Here is a 21,809-nt window from a genome sequence, read left to right as displayed (position 1 = left end):
TTTTTTAAAAAATAGGTTTTTAAACAAAATTATGTATATAAACATTTAAAAAAGGTCTATAAATATTTAAATTATAAAGTTAATATAAAAAAAGGGTTTAAAAGAAAATGTATCTTGGAGGGAAGGAATTATATATTAGGAAGTAGGAAGCAGGAAGTTGAAATTGAAGGAAACAAATAAGTTTGAAGAATGTGGTTGAAAAAAAGTAAATAAATCAACGCATCGTATCAATCATGCAATGAAGCAATCAAGGGGGGAAGATACGAAAAAAGAAAGGGATGAGGGTGAAAACAATTAGGTAATGGTTTGAAAAATTGCCTAATCCACTTCTAATAATTAAGCCCTTCTTTTTGGATATATTTGACTGAAAAAAGTCATCTTGTAAGTTTTTTGATACAAAAAAACTCACATCCTTTTACTTAAAACTTCTATCTATTGAGAAGGAGAAAAAGATAGGGAGAAGTTGTCCATTGAGAGAATGAAAGAGAGAGAGAGAGAGAGGGAGGAGGAAGAATATGATTCCAAGGTTTTTCTTTTTCTCTTTTTGTTTTTGCTACTTTAAAGAGCAATATCAATCGCCACCAACTCCTATATGATTGTGAATGAGGGAAATATAATCAGTGTATATATACTACACAATTTGTCTCTCTACATTTTAATTAATAATTACATTTCTATCATTTTTCTAATTTAAAACAAAAATTAATTATATTAAATTAAAAACTTATTACCTAAATTGATTTTTAAAAAGTTTATCCTCCACCTCTCTTTAGCATGAAGTCACATATATAATTTAATCATTACAATAATAATTTACCGTATAGTATTTTATCGTTATAAATTGAATTTTAATTGAAATTAAAAAAAAAAAATGGCTAATAGTTATTTGAGTCCGACCTTAATATATAAACACAAAGTTTTTTATATGCTTTTCACATTAATGCTCAAGATAAAAGATTGAAATCATTCATTAAAAAAATTGTTTGTTAATTTCTATTTTCTATGTATTCATTATAGGTTTCTACTTTTTTTTTTTTTTTAATAATTTAATAGTTCATAATATATATATATATATATATATATTTATTCAAGGTACACAACTTCACTTTCTTAAACTTTTGGCTTATAGAAAATGAATGAGGTGCATTATTTTGATTTAATTATTTAGTTCATTTTCTATAAGATGGTGATGATACAAAAATTACAACTACTCTCCAATTCTTTGTAGAAAAAAAAGCCCCAGGGTCAGACGGGTTCACCATGGAAGACTCTTAAACAAAACCTTTTGGCTATCTTTACAATTTTTTTCCAAAATGGTATTATCAACAAAGTGGTGAATGAAACTTTCATTGCCCTCATTGCAAAGAAGGAAAAATGCAACACAACAACTGACTATAGACCCATAAGTCTCGCAACAATTATATATATATAAGCTTATTGCTAAAACCATGGCTAAAAGATTGAAAGAAACCCTTCCACATACTGTTTCTGATTTTCAAATGGCCTTTGTAAAAGGTAGACAGATCACAAATGTCATCCTCAACTCATAGCAAACAAAGCAATTGATTTCTGGTAAATGAAAAAAGTCAAAGGATTTGTTATTAAGTTGGATGTTGAGTAAGACCTTTGATAAAATGGAATGGAAAATTCATTGACTATATTCTCATGAAAAAAAATTATCCAATTCAGTGGAGAAAATGGATGAAGTCTTGTTTCAAAAAGCATGCAATACTCGATCATTATCAATGGCAAGCCAAGAAGTGTAGAATAAAACCTTTAAGAGGTATTCGGCAGGGGATCCTCTCTCTCCTGTTCATATTAGTTCTCGCCATGGACTATTTCAGCAGATTGTTAATACACTTCCAACAAAAAGGCAGCATCAAGGTTGTTTCTTTCAATAAAGATTGTAATCTTACATATCTTCTTTTTGCTGACGACATTCTGATATTTGTTGAAGATAATGATGAGTACATCTTGAATCTCAAGAATGCTGTATTCCTATTTGATGTGGCTTCTGGACTAAACATAAATTTATCAAAATCTACAATTTCCCCTATAAATATTGATTCTTGTAGATCAAAAGCCGTTGCAAACTTTTAAAGGATTCAAAAACATTTTCTTCCCATAAATTACTTCAGAGTTCCACTTGGAGGCAAGCCATCTTCTGCTAATTTATGAAAAAATATTATTGAAAAAATCCACAAAAAATTGAGTATAGCTGGACATATTCATATCTATCCAAGGGTGGAAAATTAACTCTGATTCATTCTATTCTCTCAAGCTCAAAGCCCTTGTTGGCATCTGCAAATTCATTGAAAAAATCTTGACGTAATTTCCTTTGAAAAAATCACGACAACGATAAACTCACTCATCTCTTGAGATGGAACAAAGTCATTCCCTCTAAAGAAAATGGAGGTCTGGGTATTTTCAAAGTGGCAAATACAAACTTTTCTCTTTTGAATAAATGGCTATGGAGATTTTCTGTTCAAAATAACCCACTATTGAAGAGAATTATCCTTGCTAAATATTCTCAATCATTTATTAGGGAGTTTCTGGCTATTGCTAAATACAGCTCAATGAAAGCCCCTCGGAGAAACATTATCAAATGTGCATAGTGGTTCAATGGAGAAAATCTCTCTTTTTGGAAAGGCATTTGGAGTGATATTAGCCCTTTATCAATGTATTTTTCTAGATTATTTTCTATTTCCACAATTCATAATGAGTCGATTAAAGATGTTTGGAATTCTACCACCATCGGATTGGGATTTTCAACCTAGAAGACCATTACGTAGTTTGGAAATTCAACAATGGGATTCTATCAAACGTGAGCTTACGATCCCATGTGAAAACAGAGGTCAAGATCTTTCCTCTTCGAAACTGAATTCAAATGGACTTTTTTTCCATAACTTCGGTTAAGAAAGCTATTATCAGCATTGATCAAGGAAGTTCAACACATATAAATGTTAACTTTTTTTTAAACAGTTGTGGAGGTAAAAAATTACCAAGAAATATGTAGATTTTGGTGGTCTTTTATTCATAGGTGCATTAACACTACTGATATTTTACAAAGAAAAATCTCTACCCTCCACTAAAATCCAAATTGGTGTCTGTTATGTTGTAACGATTCAACTCTTTATACTAAGTTGAGGTCATTATTAAAAAGAAACAATAACAAGATACACTTTCTTGAAAAGAGGAAGATCAAATTTTCATTAAAAATAGAATACTAAAACACTGATACATAGACGCGGAAGCAAAACTGAGTCCCCATATGACATGTCACGGATTCTTCTCTGTCGCTCGTCAGCTTTCCTTTACATTTACCTTTGCCTGAAATATTAAACATAGAAAGAGTATAAATATATACTCAGTAAAGAACCCATTACTAGTCCCGCTAGGTGGCTGTTAACTTCTCATTATAGTCCTATAAAGAAGTACCCCTAAACTGGTTCTTTCCCAAACACACGCAATTTAATGATTCCGTAGGAACATTTCTGGTCTTTAGTTAACCCAAAAGAACACCTAGGACAAAACTGGTCTTCGGTGATCTCAAAAGAACACCTAAGACAAACTGGTCTTCAGTGAACCCAAAAAACCACTTAGGACAATCGGGTTGTAAATGATCTCGTCGGACCACTCATAAACATAACATCTCAGAGACTGGTGATCCTACGGACCACACAGTCATAAAAAGGTGATGATCCTGAGGGACACCCATATGGGTACGACTCTAATAGACAAAGTTAACAGAACGTCCATTAATAGCATGTAGCATATCATAAACTTCGTAGCATGCATGACATGAATATTAATCATAACGTTCTTAATCATGTGATTAATATACTATGATTAACATACTATGCATTATCATCAATGTAAATTAGTCATCAACATAATATCAGTCATCAACATCAACACATTATGCATCTTAACTACATTAATGCATAATGGAAAATTACATGCAAGGTCTTAACTTTAGTTCGAAGGTCTAGTCGGAGAATTTCTTACCTAGAGATTTTAGCCAAACAAATTGCTCCCTAGCTGACAGTAAAAATTCTCCAATTAATTTGATCCTAATCATAAAAGAAAATTTAAGTATCTTAATTAATGAAATTAGTAATTGACTATCATCCAAAAATTCTCCCAAATTAATTAACTTAAAAGAAAATTGGAGTTGAAACCAATTCAACCTTGATTAGGAAGAATCCAACGTTAAATCTTCAAATTAGCCAATTGAATCTTTAAAGAAACCCTATTAGATCCAAAATTAAATTAACAAATTATTATTTTAATTACCTTATCTTACCAATGTTACTCAAATGGAAGTTGAAAAATTCTCTTAATTCTTGATGGAAAAATTCATTCCTTTAAATATTCAAACTTTGACAAAGGGACCGATCAGAACTAAAATTGGTGAGACGGCAACGATATGGCAATGATATATACATATATAATATCCATTATATATATATATATATATATATATATATATATATATATATATATATAAATCTTTACTAAATAAATTCATTAAACGCACAAAATCTTAAATATTTATAACCATTATTAATAATAATTCTCTATTGTTATTATTCTCTCACCAAAATATAAACACACACACACATATGTATATATATACTCGATTAAATCCAATTCTACCAAAACCAATTTTTTTCTTCAAGATCTCAAATTAATTTAGATCCTCAATTATTTTGATCAACCAAATCTTTTTTCAATAAATCACTCATAAACTTTAACATGAATTATCTTAACCCAACCATTAAATTTTAGCTTCAGTACTTAATATAACACCCAAATAATTTAACATAATTAACAAAAGCTCCTTAAAGATTTGGGATGTTACATTCATTTTTCCAATAATTATATTTCAATATATAATTATCAATTTTTCTTTTAAATAAACTCAATTTCTTCTCTTTCCTTATTTACCCAATCATAACCACTTCTCTCTAAAATCAACATTTATCTTTATTCAAAGATAATTAATTATTTTTTATCTTTCTCCAAAATAATTAATTATCTTCCACAATAATTAATTATTATTTATCTTTCTCCAAAATAATTATCATTTTATTTTCCCAAAATATAAATATTTTCCTTTTTCTCCTTTAATAAATATCTTTTCTCCAAAATACATATTATCTTTTCGTTAAATAATTATATTTCAACAAATATAATTATCTTTTCCTTTTTCATAATAATTATATATATATTTCCACATATACATATAATTACATATAATTATCAAATCTCCAACAAAAATTATCATCTACAATTTAATTAAATAACATCCATTATTATTTAATTTAATTTAATTTCAACAACACAAAAAATCTCCAATTTTACTCTAACCTCATAACATTCAATTTAATCAAAAACTCAACAAACAGTGCAAGCCAAAACTTCTAATTAATTAAATATTCATCCAACCAATATTTAATTAATTCTAATTTCCACAAAATCAAATAATTTTTATTAAATGAATTTAAAATAACACTCAATAAATTAAATCTAGTTAAACAAAACTAAGATAATTAACTCCAAAATTATCTTAATTTTGAGGACGTTACATGTGTCGTCAAAGCATGGAAGACATTGATCATCTTTTCATTAGATGTTCTGCTCCTAAAATTTTTTTGGGCTAAGCTTGGAAATATCCTTCAATAGAATAATCAACATCTTCATGTTTCTTCTCTTTGAAGTGAGCTCCACTCCATAAATCAAAAGAAAAAAAAAGGCATCATCAGATTCATCTCCATTTCGTTGGTCCATTTGGTTGGAAAGGAACAACTGTATTTTCAATGAAAAAAATAAATTTCCAATCGACCAATGAGAAGATGTTTGTTCATTCTTGGGTCTTTGGGCTACTAGAACAATGCTCTTCTCTAGTTATGGTGCTAGTACCATTGTCTTAAATCTCAATGCTTTCTAGTTTTATTTTGATTGAGGCTTGACTCTAGTCCTTTGATCTTTTGTATTATTGTATCCTTCACTTTTCATGTACCTATTTTCTTCATATTAATGAAGCGGAGATGATGAATGGTACTAAGGGGGTGTTCACATAGCTAAGATGTCTGTATGCTTATAGACCCAAAGAGTTTTTTTTTTAAAAAAAAGAGTTACAATTGTTCACAAATTTATGTCACAACCAATCAAAAATAAAAATAGAAAACTTATTTGCATTTAAAATTTTAGTGTTGTCACATTAATTATAATAGTGTGTATTTAACTCAGTTTTAAAAAAGAAATCTATTCAAGATAACACTATTTTGAGAAAAGGAAGAACCTTTTTTTTTATTCCACGATTTCAATAAATCTAAGTTTTGCACCTAACATTAATATATAAATTAATGGATAATTTGTGAACAATTAGTTTAGAAAAATTAACAAATATCATGAAATTTTACATCAATTTTTTTTTTACCACAATTTGATTTTTCAACCATTATTGAAACGAAAGTCGTATGATATTGATTGAAATAATATAAAAACATATTAAAAAAAGAAAATATATTAAAAGAAGACTTATGGTACGGTGGACAGTTTAGTTGGTGTTGTCTTAAATTATCATAACTTTTTCCATCAATGCCTAATGGTACACAAAATTTGAAAGACACTTTTTTTTTAATACTCAGTTCCACATTTTCTATCTTTCAAAACCTATATGTTTATGTTTTTTTTTTCTCCTCGATCAATTTCACACATTTCCTGGACCAAAGCGTAAAAGGTGTCAGAAGGCGACATGGGGAAAACACATGTTTCAAAAGAAAAAGTCAAAGTGTCGATAGTTTGATTTTGCTTTTGGTCGAATTGACCTCATGCATTATATGACCCTTAGTTAACTATAAGAGGAAGATCGAGCAACCTTGAGGACCATAAGTACTTCTTTCACTAGACACTTAACTATAAACCAAGTATCAAACCGAGGGTTATATATAAAATTAAATAGTTTCATTCGAGAACCATACATGGGAGAGTAAATAAGTAATATTCAAAGGAGGATCCTAACCTTACTTTTTACTTCCTATGGAATCAATTTGTGAAACCAGACCAAAACATATGGGGATCAAGTCCATAAAGGGTACGCAACGACAACCAACACGAACAAGGCTAGATCTAACGACAACCATTAGAATTATAAAAGTTGCAAAGTGTTCCATTACAAGTGGTAAAAATTAAGATAAACCCCCTAATTTTAGAATCAGTTTATAGAAAATGGTTAAATGTTATAAGTAGATTATTTCACATTTCCACAATCATAAAGCCTTTCGTATTGTAATATCTTATTTATCAATCTTACGATTGTAGTTCTAAAAGTTCTATACCTTCATATAAACCTTCTAAGTTCTATACCTTCATATAAAAGTTCTATATATATGATAACTTAGAAGGTTTATATGAAGGTATAGAACTTTTAGAACTACAATCGTAAGATTGATAAATAAGATATTACAATACGAAAGGCTTTATGATTGTGGAAATGTGAAATAATCTACTTATAACATTTAACCATTTTCTATAAACTGATTCTAAAATTAGGGGGTTTATCTTAATTTTAAATTACCATGTAGCAAATTTTTTTCTTAAAAGATAATGCATGAAAATGATTACAATCAAGTATAATAATAATAATTATTTTTCTTTGAATACACCAATAACAAAATTGAAAGCCAAACATTCAAACCTCACAAAAGTGTCATGCTTTTTACACGAGGTTTGTAAAGAAACATATTTTGTGGAGTTAAACTTGTGTTGATGAAAGTTTGATGTGAATGTGGTTCGACGTCTAGTATTTAATCATCTAATTCTCTCTCGATCGCAGGACACGTTTGCTTGATTTATGGAAATGGAACACGTAATGTTCTTAAAGTTGAAGTTTTAAAAAGAAGTGAACTTGAATTTCAAGGAGTCATAGTCTTTTAGTAAAATTTCTATAGTAAAAATTTCTAAATCCCACGTATTAAGAAAACTCTTCTATTTATAATTTTTTTTTTGTGAGATTTATGAATTTGCGTTGGTTGATCCACGGACAAAGCAAGCCTCTAAATTCAATTAGTTGGATTTGGACGTTATTTAGCATTTAGACTAAATTTAATCGATTTATGTTTTCAATTTTAATTTAGAATATATGTTGACTTTTAATTAATTTTAAATTTTTGTAATTTTGTCATTTAAGTTAAGAAATGAGTTGATAAAATGTGATTACTGATTTTAGCAGCCTAAGTATTAATCTTTTTCAAAACAGAATGTTGTGCCCAACGCCACTATGAAATAGAATAATCCACACCCAATTCTCTCTTACCATTTATAAATATATACAAAAGCCAAAGCAAAGCATTTTAAAACTGCGTCGTTTCTACGGCAACATCATAATTCCATTACTCATGTATTTAGGTACGTTGGATTAATGAATCCAACGACACATCCTGGCCGTCCATTTAGAACCTCAAAAATTCCACCCACTTTCCCTTTTGAAGACTCAGAGTCACATATAGTGCATAACCGAGGCCAAAACATCACTTCCAGATTTTCCCAACCCTTCTTCTTTACATACAAAGATCAAACAAACCCCACCAAAAATTTTCCCTTCTTCCAACTTCAAATAATGTCGGGTGTCACCAACCAAGAAGAGGACAAGAAACCTACCGATCAATCAGCTCATATCAACCTCAAAGTCAAGGGCCAGGTTTCTTCATCTTCTAAACCTTATGAATGATTTTTTTTTTCTTTCCATTTTTTCATGTTTTGTTGGGTTGGTTATGATTTTAAGCTGGTTCGATCTTTTTGTTACGTTTTAGTCTATAATGGGTCGTGAGGAATTTGCATGCTTTTTGTTCTGGATCGTTCTAGTGATTTTGGGTTTTGTTTGTTATAGTGGGGATTGGTTCTCTGTTGAAAATTTATTAGAATTTTGGGTTTTGTATGATGGGTTTTTTCTTATTTGTAAATTTGATGGAATACTTATAGGGTGAATAATCAGATGTATGAACTGTCAAGGAATGTTTAGCTGTGAATGATTTTTTTTCAGACCTGTGGCATCTGTACAAACCTTATTGATCTATTGGGAAACTTTGCATGAAACTTAGAATTTGGACTATAATCTCACTCAATACTCCAAATGCTTACCAATGGGTCAGGGGTCAGATCACAGGACTTTTGTTATGCATGTTGTTCTGTATACAGTGCTTGTAAGCTATTCAAGTTGGGATTCTTTGAATCTACATTCTCTATCTCTTCAGTTTTGGTTGAATTGACGGTTTTTGCGTTACATATGGTATCTTCGTTACTAATTTTGTATTGGGGAGAAGGAAAATGCAGCAATGCTTTATTTTATCTTGCTTTGCCTGGTCCCTTATAGTTCTTCCATGTGGGTTTTAGCTATGTTCTTCTTTTCCCTCCAAAATTTGAGATGTTCAATCTGTGAAGTTTTTTTTTTCAACTAATGTTAGATTGCTTGAAGCTTTAATTGCGTATCTTTGAGTTGGGTTTTCTGAGAGGTTGAAATATAATCAGGATTACTGGGGATCTAAGAAGTGTTGTAATGAGTGAAAAATCGAAGGATTGTGAAGCATGAAAATGGAGGGTTGGGTAGAAAACCACCAGAATGGAAGGAGGTTGGTATCACAATTGCACCCAAAATGCGTAATCCAAACATGGGTTTTGGATTACATCACACTACAAACCCATAACATTTCAGCCCCCAAACAGCCCCTAAGTCAATAAAACTTTTCTTGAATATGTGATCTAGCAAGTTGCTTTATGTGTTTCTTATTCTCTTGTATGCTGGCCATGTTTCTATAGGATGGGAATGAAGTTTTCTTCCGGATCAAAAGGAGTACCCAACTGAAGAAGCTAATGAATGCTTACTGTGACAGGCAGTCGGTTGATTTGAACTCCATTGCATTCTTGTTTGACGGCCGCCGACTGCGTGCAGAGCAGACTCCGGAAGAGGTATTGTGCCATCCCTTTCATTGCCTCAGAAATTAAACCATAATAACTGTTTTCTAGTTTCATTTTCATACGTTGTTTGTGTACGATCACAGCTGGAAATGGAGGATGGAGATGAGATTGATGCAATGCTTCATCAGACTGGAGGTGGAGGTGCTATTATCTAAGTTAATCTCGGAGACAAAATAGTTCCTCAAACATCATTTGCAATCCTATAATTTTCTTGCTACTGCTAGTATATGCCTGAACTTCTGCTGCTGGATGTTGCTTCTGTCTATATAAATTATGACTACGATTTCTGCTTCTTCCAGTTCTCTAGAAGTGAAAGAGACAATGTCGGGACTCCTTTATATACGTAAATGCTGTTGATGTCGATTGCTCCTATTTCATTTTTCTGACTACATCCTGAAGTTACAATGTGATTATGTTTGGCTTGTGTATCTTTGTTCCTGGGACATGAAACTTTCAAAAGGTAAAATAACAGTTCTTGTGAAGGAGCTTCAAAGATTTTTAGCATATGTGCATCTCAACTAATCTTACGGAACAATCGCCTGATCCTACAATATTTGGTTATCAAAGAAACACTTAAGATATCAAACTTTAGGTAGGTGGCTACTAAAAGGAGCTTTAGAGTATAACACAAGGTTTTACCAAGAAGGCTTAGATCGGCCATGTGCGTACTGTACTCAAAGCTCGGGAAGCTAATAAGCATATTGTTTCTCTATTCAAGATGGGACATTTTTTTCAAAGCAGTACAAGGTATAAACACTTTCTAAAAAGTCCCAAAATCAAGAAGAAAAGAAAGTTTTGGTGTGGACTGCAGGTAAGTTGTTATCTGTCTCATAATGAATCTGAAAACGGGTACTACTTTGTTTTAATGAATAAAAAACTGAAAAATATTGATCAAGAAAGCACTTTGCTTTGGTATTTGAATCACAAAAGGTAATATTCTTTCTTTAGAGGCAGTTTGTTTGCTGGAGAAGCACAGAACCTTCTTCAACATGTGAAACTCGTGTTTGTTTGAAGATCTTGTTTTGTTTACTCGTTGTTCTTTTGACCATAGGTACAGTAGGGGATCATATCCCTGATCTTCGATTTTATGGTCCAAACTTCTCTCTTACAAGATAATTTGTACTAAAACGAATTTTATCGTCAAAGCTTGAATTTGGAACCAATTTTATTCACTAAAGCTTAAATCTGAAACCAATGGTTCGTTGGTTCACAGATATTGTTTTGTAGGTATGAATATTAAATACCTAGATTTTAAATATTGGAATAGATAATGTCAGGAAGTTAAAAATTCTATATTAATTTTATCAATTTTACCAATTTTGTATATTGAAACTAACCTAAAATAATTCAATTAAATTTGTATAGTAGAAACTAACATTAAATAATTACTTGATTGATTGCAAGAAACTTATTAATGTAGTAATGAATTACATTTAGTTTATTAATATATTGTTATACTAATTAATTATATAATTCACGTAGAGTAAAAAATGAACATTTTTATGTTAAACATTAGTCAAAATGGTTAAATTTTATATAAATTAATTTCTAAAAATAATTAAATAAATATAAACTCAATATATCTTTTGGTTGCAAAGGTATTGGATTAATTCACGGATGGAAAAATTGAACCACTAACATTGAGTTTGATAGCACAAGAATCATATTGATTGAGTCTAAATAATATATTTTAAATTAAGTAATTGATTATAATTGATTGATATTAACCGATTATATTTTCTTTTCAACAATACGTGGGGTTAGGAAATTGAAGCCTTGACATTGACGTCGATAGAAAACCTTTATGTTAAATTATATTTCTTTTACCGATATTAATGTATTCGTTTGTTATGTTATCTTACTAATAATCATTTTTAGGTATAAAATCCCGACCTATATGAAGAGTATTAGAAAAATTCACGTAACATGAGTTTTAAAAAATTTCATCAATAATAATATATTAAATTTTAGAAAAGAGGTATTTTCAAATATAATAAAAAAGTTAAAATTATTTATAAAATATAGCGAAAAAAAAATCTTTAAGAATTTCTCTCTTAAAAGAATGAAATCAAATTAAGAATATTAAAATAATTTAGAAAAGAAAATATATTTCATGTTATGGTTAGAAAAGAATAAAATGTTATATGGGATATAAAACTAACAAAATTTCTTAAAAGGCTCAAATATATTCCTAAACTAACATAGAAGGCTAAATTAAGAAAGAAATCTCAAGAAGGAAAATAAGCTTGCCAATGGTTTTCACACGTGCGGCTTTATGTGGTCTCCATCTTGCTTGTGCAACTAGTGTAGCGTTCGATGTTCGAGAAAACTTTTAGTATTATGGTATTATTAAAGTATTTAAAAACTAGAAAAGATTCGTAGAATAAAACAATATATCATTTAACGACGTATTAAATGTTCAAGTCATGAATTACTGTATTGTTTATGATATTTTTTCGTGAGGAAGGGCGACATTGTTAGTTAGTAGTGTGTTGGAGTGAATGAGATTCATTGTTCAAACCTAACCGATTATGTAAATTGAAAAATGAAAACGGGTGCACTTAAAAGAAGTAAATTTAAATTGAAATGAAAAACAAAATTAAAGATCAAAGTGGTTGAATGTGTATGTATGTATATATTGAAGTGAAAACATTAAATTAAACAATTAGGCAACTACCCTAAAACAAAAACCACAAACATTAAATTAAAGAAAATCTAATTCAATTACTTTGTAAATTAAGCTCACTTTAGAAACCACTAAGCTCATGTTGGTGATGCCCCAATTTTTGTTTCTATTTGTTTCATCCATCTATTTGTCTATATAGCAACAAAAATGGTTATATGTGTTTTAGAAAATCAAGTAAATTTATAGACAAGTTCAAAACATTCAAACGGTAATTGTTACTATGAATCTATCGTATTTATTTATTATTATCGTTATCATAGTAATAGACTCATAACTTTTATAATATAATAGTAACAACATCAAAAAAGGTAACTATATCGAACTGTAGTTAGGTCCCTCATTTTTTTTTATGTAATCGAATTGATCATCCCGACTCACTAATCAATTTGATTCTTTTAGGAAAAATTATCTTTTTTTAGTTTCCATGTTTTGAAGAATATGTACATTTGATCTTTGGGTTTAAAAATATACATTTTTAGCCCTCATGTCTAAGTTTTCAAAATGTAAATTTTTTATTTCGAGTTTTTTAAAGTAAATTTAAAAGTCTCGCAGATAACTTTATACTTTTATATTAAATTAGTATATGACATTTTAAATTAGGATAATAAATTCTAAAAATCAAAGTTTCTCTAAATCGAAGGAATAATACGAAGAAATAACATTAAATGGTTAAGGGTATCATAAATCATAATGAATGAACACATGAAAATAGGTTTTAGTTTTGTGTAAGTGTGAAAGGTGAGAAATAATAGTATGGAAAAGATCAAACCCACCCTCCCAAGCAAACCCAACAAACCCAATCAATTATTTTCTATATAATTTTCAATGACAAACGACTGCGTTTTGCCGACATTAAAACCTACACCCAACCACTCACTTTTAGTTTTAATCTGCAAAACCAAAATTCATATATACTCTTACAAGTTCCCATATGGAATAAATTTCCAATACGCAACTCTTCTTTTCAAATCAAGTTTGTTTGGTTTTGAATTCTTTAAAATTTTGTATTTGATATAATAGTCCTCTATCAATATTTATCAACATGATCTAATAGTGATATTTTGTTATTTTTTAAAACAACCCTAAAATATAAGTTTAGTATAAGATTCATATAAATTGTATGGTAAGTTCGATTATTGTGCATGAAAAACCATCACGTAGGTTAGTTTGGAGAACAAGACCGCACTACAAAAAGCAATCGAACTGCCAAACAAACCTGCAAAAGATCTAAAATGGTGATGGACATGTAAAGAGTTTTTTGAGCCAAGGTGCTTTTAAAAGCAACGTTATTCTTGTTTTGAATGATTATTTTGATACTACATAGTGAATATGAGGAAGAAGACAACTTCAATTTCTTATATATTTTCATTTGGAATGCAAATTTCTCCCACTCATCTTTTCTTCTCTTCTAAAATATCTATCAGATTTTCTCTCTAATAATATCTATTTGTCTTTTCATGATCCTACGTTAAATTTCTAACATTCTTTTGGACTTTTATTTTCCTGCCGTTGACTCGAAATCGGATTAGTTCATTATGGTTTGTTTAACTTTCACACCTTTAAGTTGAAAAGTAACTGCAAAAAGGATTTGTTTAAAATTCAAAGTCAATTTAAGAATTTCGGTTGTGTTTATATGAGAGAAACGTAATAAATCAATGGTAATCTATAAAATAGGTCTCATTTTATTACGTTTGTTATTGTTTATCTGTGTTCAATAATTGTAGTATAAATGTGGGTCCACTTCTAAGTTTGTAATCAAAGAACTAATATGATTGAAGGGTGATCGACCTGATTGTGTTTGAGAAATATGTGGAACCTACCATCTTTATCGTTATCGCTATTATTGCGATCGCTACCGTTACAAATAATGTCAATGTAATAGTATGAAAATTATTGATTTATGACATTTACTGTTACATTTATTCATTATATATTATTATCATTTAGGGTTAAAGAGTAACCATAAATGTTGCAAATAATTAGTAATTAAAAATAAAAGTGATAAAAAACAATCCAATTACATTTGTGATTTGAGTCAATTGTGATTGGTTAATCAATAAATCTCATAATTACAACACAATTATAACAATTTTCATTATGGATCAGTGACTGACAGGTTTCATCGCTCAAACCCGTGTCAAATATATAGTTTACCAAATCTCACACCAAGCGCTAGTTGAGCTTAGTGTCTAGTCTGGGTTGATCACAGGGAGCACATTGATTCTCAAACAAACTAATTTTTAAATCGAGATAATCGAAGGGGGTTGATTTGAATTTGTGCAAGAGGATAAATTGCAAGAAACAAAGAGAGAAATTGTAAAAAAATTATATGTTAAAGGATCTAGCTTGGCTTGTGACAATTTCTCCCTAGCTTATCCAAAAAACTCATCATCGAATTGTCATTACTTAGCAATATGTAATATTCACCTAACCAATTTAATTAATTGGAACTGTCAGTTATCTTGTCTCAAAGATCTAATTGTTCTAACCAAATACATATGCAATATTGAATTTTTCAATGACATTAAGTTCTCTAGAGATCGTTAGGTGGAATGCCTAATTTCCAGGTGTCTAAATGACATTCAATAGGTTCTCAATTGTAGGTTGATTAGAATTACTGTGCATCAAAATAGATTTACATGCTAATCTAACCCTATTGCTTCTAACTAAATCTTATCTAAATGTCACGAGTCAAAGATTCAGTGCAAAGTATAAGTTATACATTTTCATGCATCCAACATATAACAAAATAATATTTTAGATTTAAATAAAACCAATTTTAAGTTATCATAAATTATAAAGAACAAAGGGAGAATCTAAGAAATCCAAGCTAGAAAATGAGTAATCTAGTCTCCCATCCACATGCTAAATGATGAAGGAGATGTTTGGGAACCAAAAGTGCATGAAAGAGAGCAGAAAATAGGGAGAATATGTGTAAATCGGTGGAAATGAATCGACGGAAATGAAGATTATGGTTCAATTGGCGACGAAAAGAGGATTTTATAAAAAATGTCTAGATGTCGGGACACCCAAGCTTCTGCATATGTCCCTATCGTCAACAATGTTTAGAGCGTTGTGGCGCCTGGCTCTTTTCGCAATGAGGCAAGCTACTGCATTATAGCACCACAACGCTGTAAGGCAAAAGCCTTTTGGCTTCTTTTGATCTTCCAAACGCCTCAGTTTGCTCCGGTTTTCCTCCACATTGACATCGTTTGACTCCAAATTGTCCAAATAAGCTTTGAAATGACATCAACTCCAACACCGTGAATTTCTCAAAACCTATAACATAATCAAATAAGATCATAAAATCAAGGAATAAGCTCGAATTAAGCAAAAATTTTGACAGTTAAGTTGCCTGTCCACCTCTCCCTCCACAAGCCACCAGTCACCTATACATTTTGACCTTTGTCATCGTTGTTCAGCTTGTCATACCATTTTTTTGAATCTTGTATCGCTTAGTAGGGACAATTGCCCACACAAAATAATGTCTAAATGCACTGAGTGATCGTTCTTCTTGTAGATCTCCTTGTATAGACATAATGCCTAGATTGACTACTTGACGTCTCGCCTTGTGTATCGCCTAGTAGTTTGTACTATACTTTGTATACCGCTTGGTAAAGATTATATATATTAATCAGAACGCCTAAGAATCAGCTTGCTTGGTCAAAACGCCTACTGCAAAATAGAAACTAGTTAAGAAAGAAAGGTTGAGTGGCAGATCTTTCTTTCTTTAAGACGTTTCGCGCCTCTACTCCTTTGTGCAAACAAAATTTTATTGTCTCGTCGTCCCCAGGATAAAATAGCCTCTTTCTTCAATCAGAATTGCACTGAGACTTATTGGAATACAACACTCAAATAGACACTTTTTGTTTTGATGGGAAAGATCACAGAAAGATAATATGAAAGAATGTTTTTCTTGTTTTTCTCGTATTTCAAAATAAAGAAGAAAAAGTGTTTATATAGTTGAGGAAAAGAAAATGAACATTAGTAATTAAATAAGAAAATTTAATTATGGAAACGTTGGTAAAAGGGAAAAGAATGTTGTAAATTAAAGATAAATACAGTGTTAAACGTATAGTTCTTTTATGACGTGAAATAGTCATCAAGATTTTGTATTAAATAAACAAAGATAATATCATTATTACATCTCATCTTACCTAGTAATCTTGCCTAGGATAGCGGCAAATTCGTGAATATTCTAGTAAATCCCTTAACCACCTTGCCTCGGATGACAACACTCAACTTATTTGCTTATCTTTTTGCTTATCTTTCTCTTCTTTTCAAACTCATAATTAGAAGAGTATTTTGTAATAATGATATTTTCAAAAAAAATTCTATCAATACATTCGTAGTCTCCCTTCTCCTCGTTTCACCCTTTGGTAAACAATGTTTGGTATTTTTTTATTTGGTTTATGATGATTTGAATTTAGAAATTATTTTATTTGAGTAAAAGAAATTTTAGAGAGGAATGATTTTGATATAAATTGCTATTAGTAAACATAATGCTTCATATCCTCTGGAGTAAAATCATTGTGGATGTTGAATGTCTTCCTAATTTCCTTTGGTGTCATAAACCATCATAATCATGTTGTGGGGACATTAAACAACCAAATTCATATGATTTGTAACTGAGGAATTCCACTTTTAATACAAAACCATATACTTTGCTACTCCTAATCCCTACAACTTCAAGGGGAAAGGGTTTACTGTATGATTGGGGTTCATTAAAATGGCTTCCAATATGGGGAGGGTTTGTTTTATTTTTATCTTTTTTTTTTTTTTTTTTTTTGCTACATTTAACTTTGATTTTGCTGCTTTTTAACTTTTGGAGATCGAGAGGTCTTTTTCTTAATTTTGGCTTACTTTTAATAAATTTAATTTATTTTATCTAGAGTTGTTTTATTTTGTATTTAATATATATGTATATAGATCCAATTTTAACCATTTTCCACGATTACATGCGTAGGAAAATTGATGCTTTCTTGTAGTATTATAAGCATATGCCAAAGTATCCAAATTTTCAAACTTCATTTCTTATATTTGTTGAAAGAACTCATCCATATTTTTCGAATACAACGAATTGCAATAGTAATAGTTTGGATGTAACGACCCAACTCCTTATACTGAATCGAAGTCATTACTAAATATAGAACAAGTGGTTTAAGTCATGAAATTTATTAAAGACGCATAAGGTTTAAGAAATTTTATTTATGAAAATTTAAACAAGGTAGTTATGCAAAAAAAGTGTAATGCATTCTAAAGTCCTACTCGGGCCCTGTCTACATAAAAAGATGCTAAGTAATGAAAAGTACTCAAACTCAAATACGAAAGTCTAAAATAAGGATAAACGGAAGCAGTAGTCCCTATGGCCCTCCACGGTCACTTCGGGTCGCTCGCCAGCTTGCCCTTGCCCTTGCCTCGTCCTCTACCTGAAAACATAAAATGAAGAGAGTGAGTATAAAATACTCAGTAAGGGACCCACTACTAGTCCCACTAGGTGCCTGTTAACTTCCTGTCAGAGTCCTGTAACTGGTACCCAATCTCTGGCACGTTCCCGAACACGTGCAACATGCGCTCCCGTAGGAACGTATCTCTGGTCTTCGGAGCCCCGGGGGACACCTAGGACAGTCGGGATGCGAGGACCCCGTCGAGTCACTCGAGTCATATCTATATCCATGCTAGACTGGCGTCCCGTCGGACCACACAGTCCTCAATAGGTGGTGATCCCGAAGGACACCCATGCAGGTACGACTCTAACAGATTAAGCTAACAGGTACCCTAATTGCAGTATACATACACATGGCATCAGCATATAACATATCACATAAATCATCTCTGCCCTCTCCGTCTCGACATTCGTCGTATAGCTATAACAGCTCTCGCCACACATAACAGGCTATAGTATAACCATACCGTCATTTACATCATACTAACATTGATTTCAGGCATCATACCGTCTAATCCTCAACATGCAAAATTGGAGTATACATCGTCTCATATTTCTAAGCATGGAGCTAGTAGTAGAATCTCTTACCTGGAGATTTACTTGACGAGTCCTAACCGCGAGGCAGTACGCTTTCCAAGCGACGAGGTCCTAACTGTGTAATATGCCAAGATTCGTAATTAGGTCACCAACGGCTAACGGTTCAAGACTCATTTGAAATGACTTACCCTAGAGGGAGGTTGCAGTGCTCGAGCCCCTACTGAAGAAGTCCCGCGCTGCCGCGATTACTTGGTCCAAGACGTCCCTTAAGGAAAATAACTTAATTTAGTCCCAAATTAATTTAATTAACGTCCGAAACATGGAGTCTTACTGGGAAATGCCACAATAATTAATTAAATTACCAAAATTTAGGTGGATGGAGCCAAATTGGTCTTGGCGGCTCGGCTGGAAGAGGACAGGGACCGGCTCGGCTTGGCGCAGGCGTGGCTCGGCTCAGTACATGGATTTACGCGTGCGGCTCGGCTTGCAACAGGAGGGAGACGCGGCTCGGCTACGCAGAAGCGCGCGGCGCGGCTTCACGCGCGGACGCGGCTCACACGCGGATTCGGCTCCGGGTTCGGGCGCGCGGATGTGGAGCGGCTCCGGGTTCGGGTTCGACGGCTGGAGGCACGCTCGGCGTTGGCTGCTGGGCTTCAGTCGGCGCGACGGCGCGACGGCTGGCTGATGGACGTTCCGGCTGCGTCAGACCTAAGCGGCTCCTTTCGGCTTGGTCGGAGCGGCGCGACGCGGCTCGGCTATCCTCCTTAGATCGAAGCGGCGCGGCGTCGGCTGTCCTCCTTAGATCGAAGCGGCGCGGCGAGTTCCGGCTTCGGCTGACGGCTACGGGTTCGGCTTGCAGACGCGCGGTGGATCGGCTTCGGGTGGCGGCTGCGGGTTCGGCTTTGCGATGGATGCCCGGCGTGTGCAGATCGGCTTGGATGGATTTCCGGCGCGGCTGGGAGGGTGGTTCGGCTTCTACTGCGGCCGGCTCCGGCGCTTGTGCTTGAAGCTGGCGGCGGCGTGGAGAGTGGCGGCGGCTAGGGTTTTTTTCTTCTTTGGGGAGATGAGGAGTCTCACGTCTCCCAATGCCTCCTTTTTAAAAGAATTTAAAATAATAAAAGAATTTAATAAACCCTCTTTTTTCTCTCTTCAATTACCCTCTTTTCTCTCTCTTCAATTAAACCACCCTTGACCCTTTCCAAGGCAAATAATTAATTTGCTAATCATCATTAATTAAATTATTTCCCCCTAACTTCAATAAAAAAAAATAACCAAGGAAAACTTTACCCTTACATTAAGCATAAGGTCCACAATAATCAAATCCATAACAATTTGAAGAAAAGAAAAGAAAGAAAAAACTCTAGAGGTGAAACTCTAATTTGTTGGGGCGTTACATTGGATCTCAACGTCGATAAAAGAAGCCAATGTTAATGGTTGCTAACGTAAACCGATCACTTTTACAAATAGAAAACTATCAAATTATATTGACATCATTGTGTTGAGTTGACAATTTCTAAAGTTAATATTTTATGCATGCAAACTTTTTAAATGGTTATTAGAATAATCTTTTTTCACAAGAATTAAATTTTTTATTAGTAGTTAGAATTAATATTTTATTCATACAAACATTTTTAATGGATATCGAGAAAATATAATATTAAAATAAATAAAATAAGATTATCCAAAATACTCCACTGTCTCCAATTTCTTTTGAAATTCAACCAACATGTATCCCTTACAAATTCACAAAATACCTCTATTTATAGGCACAATGACTAGTAGATGATGGATTCAACGGACACTAATTATAGTGTGTCATATTGAGACACATGGACAACAAATGAAGTAGCTATAATTTGGTACACTGACAATAGAACACTAAGAATAGGTATCTATTTTAACACGTATATCATAATATTATAATTAAGAAACACTTTTATCTACCACAACATAAGGGTCTAATTTTGGAAGGGAAAAGTAAAATGGTAAGCCACCCACCCAACTTTAACTGAACCAACCCCTCACATAAATGGGTTTTGGTGTTATAAATTGAGTTTCAAGTTGTTACCATTTTCATGTCAATGCCAATATTAAAGATAAAGAAGTCTTGTATTTCAAGGTCTCCACTTTTTTTCCTTACAGATATTAAATTGCAAGAAATAAAATTGATAAGTGAAAATTAAAATACTTTGTTCTATAAATATATCAATAACTTTTGATTTTTAATCTTATGCTATCAGAAAGTTTACCTCGTAATTTTTCAAATATATTAATGATATGTCAAGTTCAAGTATGTATCTTAGATGTATAATTAACTTATTTATATCAAGTATATTGTTGGTCTATTAACACTCTAGCATCAAGTAAATTGATGTTATTGTATACTTTAAATAATACGTAACGAAATTAGATAAATCGACATTTATATAAAGTATAACGCAACATAATTTAATGAGATAGAAGTTACTTTTACATACATATCTAGTTTAGGATATCTATCTTTAGGCAAAACTTCACTTATATTAAAAGAATTTTACAAGTGAATCAATTTACACTCACCATCAAAATTATAAAATTTTGGAATAGTGAATGAAATTAATTAACGAGAGGGTTTTAATATGACAACAAAATATAAAAATAAAAAGTAGAGGATTTAATTATGAAAATGGGTATAGATTTCTTTAAAAGGAGGGTTTTTAGGAAATAGAGTAATAAAAATGGAAAGAAGAAAAAAGGAAGAGAGAAATGTAAATGTAAATGTAAATGAAATGAATGAAGAAAAGACATAAATGGATGAGAATGAGTTGAAAGTTGGTGATCAATCGAGAAAATCCAAACCGTCGGATACAAAGCAATGGAGTGGAGACAAAATAAAGGACTATTAAAATTAATTATTTAGTAAATATATTATAAACTTTTGGGCTTTAAATGGACGGAAACGGTCAAGTACGTGCCGTTTTCTTCTCCCCCGCCCTTAACAAACTTAACATCCCCCACTTCCCCCCTTAAATTCGGTTCCTTCCCTTTATTAAATTCATATCTTTTTATTATTATTATTATTATTATTATTATTATTACCTTAATAATTCATTCAATTTTATTAGGATTACCCTTTAAAACCATTCATTCTTCAATCTAACCATTCATGAAAACATCAAC

At 31.8% G+C, this 21,809-nt stretch overlaps 1 protein-coding gene across 1 annotated transcript; it reads left to right on the top strand.

The window, feature by feature from the left end:
• The first annotated feature begins 8,396 nt into the window (after positions 1–8,396).
• Positions 8,397–10,485, top strand: LOC103491091 (small ubiquitin-related modifier 1). Its single transcript, XM_008450920.3, has 3 exons — positions 8,397–8,707; positions 9,823–9,972; positions 10,065–10,485. Exons 1-3 carry the CDS (start codon positions 8,429–8,431, stop codon positions 10,134–10,136), a joined length of 501 nt encoding a protein of 166 aa, XP_008449142.3. The 5' UTR covers positions 8,397–8,428; the 3' UTR covers positions 10,137–10,485.
• The last annotated feature ends 11,324 nt before the right edge of the window (positions 10,486–21,809 follow it).

Source organism: Cucumis melo, chromosome 6, assembly GCF_025177605.1.
Source record: "Cucumis melo cultivar AY chromosome 6, USDA_Cmelo_AY_1.0, whole genome shotgun sequence".
NCBI classification, from domain to species: Eukaryota; Viridiplantae; Streptophyta; class Magnoliopsida; order Cucurbitales; family Cucurbitaceae; genus Cucumis; species Cucumis melo.
Note: the sequence above shows the minus strand (reverse complement) of the source record. Positions and strands in the feature narration are given on the sequence as shown.